General features: G+C 40.8%; 2 protein-coding genes and 1 long non-coding RNA gene across 3 annotated transcripts; all 3 read right to left on the bottom strand.

Annotated features, from left to right (window-relative positions):
• Positions 1-1,247: 1,247 nt before the first annotated feature.
• Positions 1,248-3,494, bottom strand: LOC130717186 (uncharacterized). The gene is made up of 3 exons (XR_009012259.1): positions 3,383-3,494; positions 1,666-1,796; positions 1,248-1,376 (listed from the first exon to the last, which is right to left on the bottom strand). It is a non-coding gene; the product is annotated as an uncharacterized LOC130717186 (long non-coding RNA).
• Positions 3,495-5,202: 1,708 nt separating this feature from the next.
• Positions 5,203-6,195, bottom strand: LOC130719230 (probable F-box protein At2g36090). The gene has a single exon (XM_057569862.1). The coding sequence runs from the start codon at positions 6,193-6,195 to the stop codon at positions 5,203-5,205; it is 993 nt and encodes a 330-aa protein (XP_057425845.1).
• A 3,275-nt stretch (positions 6,196-9,470) lies between these two features.
• LOC130719229 (uncharacterized) lies at positions 9,471-11,351 on the bottom strand. Its single transcript, XM_057569861.1, has one exon. The coding sequence runs from the start codon at positions 11,349-11,351 to the stop codon at positions 9,471-9,473; it is 1,881 nt and encodes a 626-aa protein (XP_057425844.1).
• Positions 11,352-11,571: the final 220 nt, after the last annotated feature.

Raw genomic sequence — 11,571 nt, 5'->3', positions numbered from 1 at the left:
AAAGTTTTCAATGGAAAAAGCGCTCCCACCAATACCATGAGTGGATGAAAGTCAATCGCAATTCAATCACACGTATACATATACATTATGAGTAGGGTTGACCATGTAACCCGGACTCGCCCACTACCCGAAAAAATCGAAGCTGCTTGAAGCTTTTCGGGCGGATCAGTACAGGTTTCAGGTCGTACAGGTGAAAGATACAGGTTACAAACGGTTATCTCTCACTACCACAAAAAAGGGCTTGGGTAGCGGTTAAGTTCAACGTTGGGTAGCGGTTAAGGGGGTGGTGCTAAACTCAGCGTTGCTAAAATTGGGTAGCGGTTCTGAACCGGTACGCAATTAAAATTAAGGTAGCGGTTCCGTGAACCGGTTCCCATCTCTATACACTAGCAGCGGTTATAACCGCTACGCAAGTGTGGAATTTGTTTTTCCGGAACCGCTACCTTACTCCTTTTTTTTTTCATTTGCTACCTACACATTAGCAGCGGTTATAACCGCTACGCAAATACGGAAATATTTTTTTAAGAACCGCTACCTTACTCTTTTTTTTTTTAATCGCTACCTACACATTAGCTGCGGTTTAACTGCTACCTTACTCTTTCTTCTTCTTAATTTAGTCCCTTTTTTTAACAGAAACCAATAAATTCGTTTTTTGACAAAAGAAACCAATAAAATTAGAGCAATATTACTAATTTCACAGTTGATACTCAATCCATATAATTGCTAAAACCATAACAAATTTCATAGTTCTGAAATCTCAAATAAATTCTACCCATAAACTAAATAAGCAGACATTGATTGTAAACTACACCTAGCAACCGAATTAATTAAAAATCGTCCACCAAAACAAATTCCATAGATCTGAGATCCTCGAAACTAGATACCAACAACTACATTGTCAGTGACATTCCTCTCATGGTAGGCATAGTCTATTACCATTTCTCCAAATGAAACAACCAGTGAACTTGTTTCCTTGCAATTAGTCTTCCTTCACAGTAGCAAAGGCAACATAGAACTTTCATTCAACAGCAGACTATTTTCTTTCCTGGTATCAAAAACATCTCTGATAGAATTATTTAGATTAGATAAAGATATATAAAAATCAATCACCTTTCATTCCTTGCAATTAGTCTTCCTTCACAGTAGCAAAGGCTTAGATCTCTCGAATATCAGGAGTGTTAACAAGTTTTCTTCAATATACAATTCTTTCTTTCAAAAAAAAAACACTAAAAAAGAAATAAGAGGAGAGACAAAACCAGTAGAAAACATGTATATAAGGATAAAAGAAAGAAAGCTTCAAAGCCATGATCTTACTTCTTTATCACACCTTTAGCACCAAGTATGCCTTTCTTTTTCTTTTGTGGAGTATCACCAACCTGAAAATCGGAAACAAAATAACTTTCTGAAAATTGCAGAGTATCACCGACCTGAAAATCTGAAGAATGCCCATATACTATAATAATCTAGTTTTTTTAATTTCAAGGAACGAAGGTACAAAATTTTATCCAAATAATGAATTTCTCCAATTCCTTTATATATCAGCCAATAGAACTCTTAGGTAGAAGCCATGACTAAACATCATAAACCAATTAAATTTTCATAGATACAGGAAAAATAAAATAAATGTGCGAAAGTCCATATCTAATATACATAGAAAGCACGAACCTTCTCTAGTAGGAAAGCACGAACCTTCTCTAGTATCCCAAATACAATTTTATACAATCTGGAGAAAATTTCAGAGTTGGTTGAAGGAGAATATGTAAGTGCCTTCAAGGATTGTAGTCTTCGAGCATGAACTACAAAGCATAAGTGAAAAAGGAATCAAGACATCATCTCAAAATGGAAGACATCCTTCAACATGCACACATCCTTTTTTGGTCTCCACAAATTCAATAGAAAAATTTGATATTCCTCTTAAGTCTGAAAATGCACTAAAATAGAATGCATCTATAAGTTAAAAGTTATATACAAATTTTCTCTCCCTTCAAAAGCTACATAAGTTATGACTTTGACATGCATTAAGTCCCTACAGTTTTTACCAAGAAAACTTGTTACTATAATGGTTGAAGCCAAAATTACAACCGCACTACCAAAGATCCATCCTAGTCAAAAAGGAATTTAAAGGCATCTAGCATTTTTGTATAAGACTTATCCTTGCAGTGACAGAGGAATTTATAAACATGCCATTATTTTTTTGAGCAAAGTTAACTTAATTTCAGCTGGAAGCCAATGTTACAAGGCATTATATGAAAGAGTATCTGTAAACCCCCCAAAAATGAAGACACATCAGAACAATGTGGCATTCACAAAGCTTTTTAGCTAGCACTGTGTGTGTGTATATTTAAGTAAAGTTTTTCATCAGAAAAAGAAAGCGTATTTGAACCTTCACTTTTCAAATCGTTCAACCTTGAGGAAGTAAGCGCAAGTAGGATGAATTTTTTTTTTTTATCACCAAAGATAACAAATTCATTGAAGGGAGTATAAGGGGTACTTCAATCCCATATACATATAAAGAGACAGGAAAAGAAAAAGAACTGGACAGAACAGAGTAAAAAACAGAACAGAGCAAGGTCATATAATAACTAAGACCAATGCAAATAAACAAAGCTTATAACCTTCCAAAACCCAAACCACGAGACCAAGTAGTGAAAGTTAGAATTGCAGGTAGCAGCTTGTAAACCAACAAAAAACTAGAAGATCTATGTGGTAAAATTCAGTGCAGCAACGACACACACCAAGGCCTCACTGTCTTCAATTCTGGTCCAAAAAGAGAGAATACCATGGCTGTAACTACAGGGATCCCAAACAGACAAGAGAATTTGAACTCCAATCAATTGATGAAAAATGAAAGAAACTTAAGGAAACATAAGGGCCTTCAAATTACCAATCTGCAAGGTATCTGCATCTGCCTCAGAATTATGCAGAAGAAAACAGTAACAGCCCTCCAAAAAACTTAACAAGTTTTAGACCCCCAAATTACAAATCCATATATCTGCTAAAGATAAAACTCCTAGAAACTAAAGGCTAGATTACCCAAGATGAAAAGAAAAGCATTTAAAAAACTACAAAACCAAATAGCATTCAGCCCCAATTTGAATTGGCCAGCTTAGAGACACAAACCAGAACACAACACAACACTTTTGATGTCACCACACCAGAAAACACCAGCAAGAACATTTAGGTTGTTTCCTTTGTAAAATTCTAACAATAATAAATATTCAATTTGAGTCAATGTTCTTTTCAACACACAAACAACCTTGATCAGTCATATTTCACAATTTTACAAGACCCACAGATGGAAATTGAAACTCCCATCTTCTTTCAAAGAAAATAGGGAACATACAGCAGGCGAGGAAGAAAACTGAACAAGAAAAAAACTGACCTTATCACAGAGGAAGAGTCGTTGAAGGGGAGCCTCTGGTGTGGTGGGTGCGCTGCCGGCGGACTGTCGAGCTTGTGTCGAGCGTCGAGCACTGGCGGAAGTGAAGGAAACACTGCAGAATGTGCGACAGTTACAACAGCAAGGAAGAGTTACGGCATCGAGCAAGGGTTGAGAAAAGTGGACTAGCAGCGGAGGATTGTGGTTCAGATGGGGAGAGGTTACAAGGGAGCAAGGTTTGCAGCGTGCAGTCGAGTGAGGGAAGAGAAAAGGGATTCGCGGTTAGGGTTTTGTGAAATTTAATTTAGGGAAAAATATATTAACTTGGGTAGTGGTTCAATTAACCGCTCCCTAACAACCAGAATTGCAACTTGGGTAGCGATTCCATATAAGATAGAGTTTTTATATTTTTTTTAATTTTAAAAATTGTTGCTTTTATGTAATTTTTTTTTATAACACTTGGGCAGCACTAACATTGAACCGCTACCCCATAGCTGCTGCCCAACCCCCTTTTTGTGGTAGTGTCTGGACAGGTGCGGGTCTAAATTTTTCCATTCGTGGCACTCGAACCCGACTGAATGTATGTACTACGTAGAGTTTGAATGTCAATATGTTATTTACTTTCTACGTATAGGTTATAGCCTTACAGTCTTTTCAATACATTTTGTCTTGTCTATTCAATGTCATGTTCATCTCTTGAAAAGCGTGAAACGCACCCACTATCCTACCACATGTTATCAGAAAAGGAAAACACATTTGTGTGTGGCTAGTGGCTACCCCATTTCCATCATCTTTCTATCTTTTTACCATCATCATTTTTAACATACCTTCCATACAACAAACCTTCCCTTTTTTCATAGAGCCATAGTAACCTGCTATCTTTTGTGAAGAAGAGCTATCCACGGTCCAAGTTTGTGAACCGTGAACGACATTAGAAGCAAGGAGTGACGGATTTTGATGTTATGCTAAGTAGTAGTGGAGGAGCAACTTGCCAGTTCGTGACCGATTTGTGGTGGTCAACGACGATGATCATGGTTGAACGATGGCGCTATCTTTGGAGGGTGTTGGTCATGGTGGATGCGAGATCGGAGAGAAAGCGTGGACATCTGCAGGAAGGTTGAACGGCTATAGAAAATAACAAAGCTCTCATCTTTTTTCTTTTCTTCTTTTGGTGGCTCAACAACTTTTAATGTTCATGACTTCATATATGTGATGCTTTTTTCTACCAGTCTGGCTAGCAACTAAGAAGAAGCCTCTCTTTCTCGTCGAATTTCTTTAGGGTTCTTTGTTCTTTTTTTTCGAAAACAAATTGTCAAAAAATGGCCAACACATACCCAACCCGCTTAAACCCACCCGATGTATCCGTTGGCCCATCCTTATTGAAACCGACAAATCTGAAGCTCTAAATGGACATATTGGTTCAACTTTTTGTGTTGCCAGCGGTGGGAGTATTTTAGGCTCAAAATCGACCCTACCCAACCGGGCTCACCCCTAATTATTAGTGTAGTAGTAATGTCGATTCAGAATAAAACACTTAAATAAAACATTTAAATAGGCTTAGTCTTCCATGAAACTAAAAAAACATTTCATACACTTTATTTTTCTCTATATCTTATGTCTCAGCTCCTATCATATATATTTTATAATAGGTTACATTTATCACTTATATCTTTCCTTTCTATTTTTCTCTAGTAAGAAAGAATTCCCATAGATACACCATTATTAACTTAAAAGATTTTCATTAATGATATTCTATCATTCGATTTTGAAGTAGAACAAAGACAGGAAGGGGTCCAGTGTAGTGATGTTGGTAAAGTGTCACACTACAGTAAGTTCTTCCATCTCCACAAAACAAAGAGAGCAGTAAAGGTTAATGCAATGAGCCCCACACACAGGCACAGCAGCATGTCCAATCTTCTTTCTGCCCTCACCTTCTCCTCCTCCCTCTCCTTCTTCATGTTCACAAACTCCCTGTAACTCCAACTGCAGAAACCCTCCTTCTTCCCCCTCCTCCTTTCACCCTCCAACACCCTCATCAAAATTACCAAACTATCCCTCCCATTCAGCAGCTTCCCATCCATGTCCTCCACCTGCAAACTCACCTCCCTCACCTCTTCCCCTCCTCCCGGCCGCCACCAAGTCACCACTACCACGCTGCACAGCGCCACCGCCATCCCTCTCTTCCGGGTCACCACCGTCGCGAACCGCGACCGCACCTCGCCGCTCAGCCAGTGCTCCTCCACGCACACCGCCTCTCCGCTCGACACGTTCACCGCGCGCTTCCTCGCCGGGTCGTTCACGATCCAGCTCACCCTCAGGTCGCGACACGTGTCGTCCTTGCAGACCGTCCGAACCACGTCCTTCGAGTCGAGCATGTCGACCCGGAAAGGCGAGCCCCGGAACCACCCCGTCACGGTCTCGGTCTCCACCACCTTGGAGAGGATGAGGCGGTCGCGGTGGAAGATATCAACGGCGGAGATCAGCTCCGGTGTTTGGTCCGGAGCAGCGGCGTCGGTGGCGGTTGTTGTGGAAAAGGTGGGGAAGGAGTCTGCGAAGAAAGAGCGGGAACCGCCGGAGAACGTGGAGATGACTTGGCGGACACGTGGCGAGCTGGTGGAGGGCCACGTTGAGTGACAGGCGTTGGACCAGAGGTCTTCATGGAAAGAGAGGGTGCGAAATTGGGAGCACGAGCTCACGGCGGAGGCGAGGGCAGCGCCGTCGAGCCGCGTGAGGATGTTGGCATGGATTATGTCCGGGTGGACGGCGGAGATTGTGGTGGCAGCCTCCGTTTTGGGCTCATCGGAAATGCAGGCCATAGACCATAGTAATGCTGCTTGTATATTTTGTTGGGGTGCAGCATGTGCTTGAGAAATGGCACTTTATATACACGCAAGGTTCTAAATATCGGTCGCGGTCACGGTCACGGTCACGTGGTTGCGGTGTGAATGGTTCCCAGATTTTCACAAATTATGTTTAAATTCATAAATTATGTGAAAGTATATATATTATTATATAACTTATATTATATATCATAATAGTAACTTCTAAACTATACAAAAACTCATAACATATACTTTAAATCTTCATTAGATCTCAAAAAGTAAAGAAAATAGAGAAACCCATAGAAGCACAATATCTATAGTTTAATGGAAAATGCAAATAGTGAAAAGAAAATTGTGGTGCTGCCGTGTTTGTCATTCAATAGAAAATAGTACATGTTTTATCCATAGAAACCCATATCACCCATTGGGACAAAAGAGATCTTTATCACCCACACAGATCAGTATCCAAGGGTCTCAATAACATCTCACTAACATAAATCCAATGGTCAATATCAATTACCAATTTCTTATTTCAAACAACTTTCCTCTCTCTCATTTCACACCAATCACGACTGATAACAACAGCTTCCATGGAGTGCCTCATACCCACAACTAGTTTGGCCATGGCTTGGTCTTCTCTCTCCTTCTCGACCTAGATCTCTCGTTCTCTCCTCATCATAACCAACAGACCATCGATCTGGCATAAACAAGTCGATTAAAGGGTGGGTTATGGGATACTTCCCCTGATCTCAGGGTCGGAGACGAATAGCGTGAAGATCGGTGGCTTTGAAGAAGATCGGTGGCTTTGAAGAAGACTGGAGAATCTGATGCTTGCTTCTGTCGGGAGCACGAAGATTGCGGTAAACCTTGACAGAGACGCCATGAATGAGGGTGAAGAACGTTGTTGCGGCTGTTGCGCCGTTACGCGGTGGCTGTTGCGGCCGCAAAATCGTTCTGTTGCGGCTGTTGTGTGCGATTTTCCGTAGCTCCGTTATATCGCCCTGTAACGGTATCGGTGGCCACCGATACCGAGATGTTGCGGCCGATTTTCATGTAACGTTCCGATATTTAAAACCTTGTATACACGCCTAGAGTGGAATGGGGACGGTATATTTTGAAATGATGTTATTATCCTTAAATAAAAATTTTAATTAAAAAGTAGTTTTAATCTATACTTACTTAAAACAATCCCTTGGAATCACTATTCCTAAGAAAGGTTTCAATCCTGGCCATTGATTTAAATTTCTAATCTGAGCCATTGATTTCAATCCAACGGCTGATTCTACTCCTCACCTAACCACACATCACTGCAGTGTCATGTCTCTCTTACACTGTTCACACACCACCACCAACTATACTGCCATGGAACTTCTCCCTTCCATACGCTACCAACAACTTCACTCCCATCATTCACTTTTTCACTGTTTACAATTAATTGGAAGGTCAAAGGAGAAAGTAAAGTAGAGGAAGAAGCAGAGGAAGCTTGCATCAACTAGGGTATAAAGCATAGCAATACATATGAGAACTGATATATACCTTGCATATTTATAAAAATTCAAACTTTACAATAAAAAATCGTTCTTTTACACTGCATATTGATATGTATATAAAAAAAAATCCATCTTCAGAGGCTTGGATGTCCAATTTGGTTGACAGAGAGATGATCCGGAAGGGAGAAGGGAGGGATTCAGTGAGTGCAAACAATGTGTAGCACAACAAAACACAATCAGAGTATTAAAAAATAAACAAACAGTTAAACAGACAAACACAAGAAGTTGTTAACCCAGTTCGGTGAACATCACCTACGTCTGGAGGATACCAATCCAGGAGTCAATTCACTATTGTAGGATCACGCGCTTACCACTACGCCAAAACCAATTGGTGTTAGTGAGGGCGCAACGTTATTTCTTATAGCGTAGCAGACAGCGCCCCGTTTCGAATGCTACCTGCAGGCAGGATGCTGGCCCACCTGGACCCAACAATCCCCCCCAGCACCTACCAGCCAAACTAGCTGCACAGCATGCCTTCCGTGGGATTCGAACACGGGACCTGGCTCTGATACCACTTGTAGGATCACGCGCTTACCACTACGCCAAAACCAATTGGTGTTAGTGAGGGCGCAACGTTATTTCTTATAGCGTAGCAGACAGCGCCCCGTTTCGAATGCTACCTGCAGGCAGGATGCTGGCCCACCTGGACCCAACAACTATCAAATAATAGCTCACAGGTCACATGAAAGTCCCTCCTATACCTAAGTACTCCCCCTTAGTATAGAGCCTCTTTTATGTCCACCACTATTACACAAGTGAATCTAGCTTAGCCCTTCTCCTCTAAGCTATGAGAAAACTTTCTCTAACCCCTAATGACCACTGCCACAGCGATCAAGTCATGTTTATCAATAAACAAGTTTGATGAGATTACAACTCAACTAAACAAATCAACTTAGTACTTTGATGAACGAAAGCACTAAGTTGGTACAAAACTCACAAGAGGACTCACAAATAAAAACCCTAAGATCAGTATGTAGCACTCTGAATCCGTATCCAGCTAGGGTTTATAAGTTCCTTTATATAGACGTTCACTTGAGGCTTGGATCTTCAATGGGATGAACGTCATAGAGTCCACTAACACGCTTCTTGGAAAGAATCTTCAAGGAATCAAATCTTACCAGAATAAAATAACAGAACCAAGTAAAACAGAATTCAAACTTTGAGATAGACTTGGTTCACACGTTATCAATCTTGTTACTTCAGCCAAGATTAAAACAAACACGCCTTCAGAAGATAAAACGCACAGCATAGAATAAATCTTATGAATCCCATACAATCAGCAACCTCACAACAAACTTGACTTTAACGACTGAACCAACAACATATGAAATTCCACCATGTTGCTCCAGATGTTGGAACATATGGTTGCACATCATGGTTTGAGCAAAATGCAGCCAATCAAAAGAACTACAATCTCCCCCTTTGGCAAATTTTTGCTAAAACATGATCAGAAAGTCAAACAATGCAAAAACAACAATACTCATCCATTAACACAAAACAGCACACAACATATGATGAATTGAACACACTACTGAGTCGAAAAACAGAGCACCATACTTAGTCTGAAACTCAAAAACACTCAACAACAGCAACAACAGCACAAACACAAACAACAGTACCATTCTCCCCCTTATTAGCAGAATTTGTCAAAGGGTGCAGAGAGCCAGCAGAAGCCAACAAAATATTACAACCAGATTGAATGAAGAATGAACAAATACACTAATCACTAGCATTAGTGTCATCATCAGAAGTACCAGCATCATTTTGATCATTAGCAGCAGCATTTTCGTCAAGAGGTCTCTTGCCTTTAGTCAACTGCAGAATGAGAGTGTCCACATTCTTCTTCCTCAATGTACAACTAGTAATTGTGTCCTGAAGCATCTTAGACACCGCAATAAGCGCAGCAATAGGAGTCTCAGGAGTCTTGTGAGAGGAAGTACCCTCCCCCTGAGTCATCTCAGCCAAACCAGCAACATCAGAAACATGGGCACCAGCTAGCAGCCTGTAATCAATAGTGAGTAGACTAGCCTTCTTGCTAGGAACCTCATCAACAAGGAGAATTTGAGGATGTTGACTCAAGATAATCCCACAAAGTAAACACGGAAACCCAATAGGGAGCTTGACAGCAAAGGTGTCAGCATGCTTCATAGTTTGAGCAAAGACATATTCACCAAAATCAAACTGAGCCTTAGTACCAATCAGATAAATTAATTTTGCCAAACCTGAAGAAATATCTGAGTTGTGGGTGGTAGGAGCCCAATTTGCAGCACCAATGCGATTCAAGATAGCATACTTCACACTCAAATGAGTAGAAGACAACAAGCCTTTGAAAGGCCATTCCATAACTTGACCAGCCGTGAGTTCATTAGTGATAGCACTCAAGGACAGCTCTTCATTTCCTGTGGCAATAGTGCTCCTTCCCAAATACTGATTAATGATCTCAGGTGAAAAATGTACACACCTACCACGCACAAAAACTTTCCTGAAATCAGGATGCCCAGACTCAGTGCAATTTGTAGTCACATTCACAATAAATTCTCGCACCAACTTGTCATAGCAGCCACCAATCTCAGTAACAGTTTTCAACAACCCAGCAGTCTCAATAAGTTCCATAATTTCTTGGCAATGCAAAATCTCACCAGTCAATTCCCTCTCTTGAGCAATCCTGCGCTGATAAACATCCTTCCAGTTACCAACACTTTCTTCAGAGTGAAAGGAAATGTTATCCAAAGGAGCAGCAGGCACATTTTCTGGAATTCGTTTCCCAATCTTGCGCTTTCGAGCAGCAGAACTAGTGTCTGACTTATCCAACTCCACAGTTGGAGTCTCATCAACAACAGGAGTAGCATTATCTTTGTGAACCTTTCTCTTGACATTCTGTACAACAGGAGTATCATCATCAAGAATAATGACCTTCTTGCGCTTCTTGTTCTCACTCAAACCCAAACCTAACTTCTTGCCAGAGGAACGCGTAGAGTACTTACGAACAACAGTCATCTTTTGCCTCTTTGAAGCAACAGAAGCAGAAGCACCAAGGGTGTTGATCAACACCTCATCAGATTCTGAGTTTTCAATGACATCCTGAACACCCTCGACATGCATATCTTTATCAACAGAGGAAGTAGAGTTGGGAACCATTACCTCTTCCTCAAGATGAGCAGAATCCTTGTTGCAATCAGTATCAACACCGTGGCTTGATTGATTATTGCTTGGTGATGGAACAATTGGATCTACATATGCATGTAAAACTTCCTTGAGAGGAGTTTCCAACACTTCAGTGATACGAAGATCAGCAACATCATCACCTGTACTTGGGTTGATTTCAGCCTCGGAATTCACTCCCTGGGTAGCCTCAGAGCTTCTCGTTACCATCTTCTTCTTTGCTTTGGACGCATCTGACTTGGATAGTGCCTTTTTCCCTTTCTTCTTGCTCGGATCAGACGATGGTTGAGGAATACCTTGAGCAATTGCGATTTCAGAGGTATGAGGAGAGGATTTTGAAACCCTTGAAGATTTTGGAGTTTTGGATTTCAAACCCATTACCTTTACCCCGTAAGCATTCATCTCAGGAGTGAGTTTCTTGCTAGAGTCTTGACTCATGGTGAAGAGGACACAAAGAAGGAAACACGGGTCTTCAAGAAAAGGATGGATGGTTTTGGAGTGAGTTTCAGAGATTTGAAGTTGTGCAGTGGAGGTTGCAGGAGAGGTTATCAAGAAACAATGGAAATTCCTGATTAAGCGTGCCTCAAAAGTAATGACAAAATAGCCGTTGGCACACCAAAATCCCTTTAATTGCTATAATTCCTCAAATAAGCAGATA

Source organism: Lotus japonicus, chromosome 5 (assembly GCF_012489685.1).
Source record: "Lotus japonicus ecotype B-129 chromosome 5, LjGifu_v1.2".
In the NCBI taxonomy this organism is placed as follows: domain Eukaryota; kingdom Viridiplantae; phylum Streptophyta; class Magnoliopsida; order Fabales; family Fabaceae; genus Lotus; species Lotus japonicus.
Note: the sequence above shows the minus strand (reverse complement) of the source record. Positions and strands in the feature narration are given on the sequence as shown.

What these genes read in the sequence shown, in the direction of transcription:
- LOC130719230 (XM_057569862.1), bottom strand. Translation starts at nt 6,195, where the DNA reads ATGGCCTGCATTTCCGATGAGCCCAAAACGGAGGCTGCCACCACAATC.
- LOC130719229 (XM_057569861.1), bottom strand. Translation starts at nt 11,351, where the DNA reads ATGAGTCAAGACTCTAGCAAGAAACTCACTCCTGAGATGAATGCTTAC.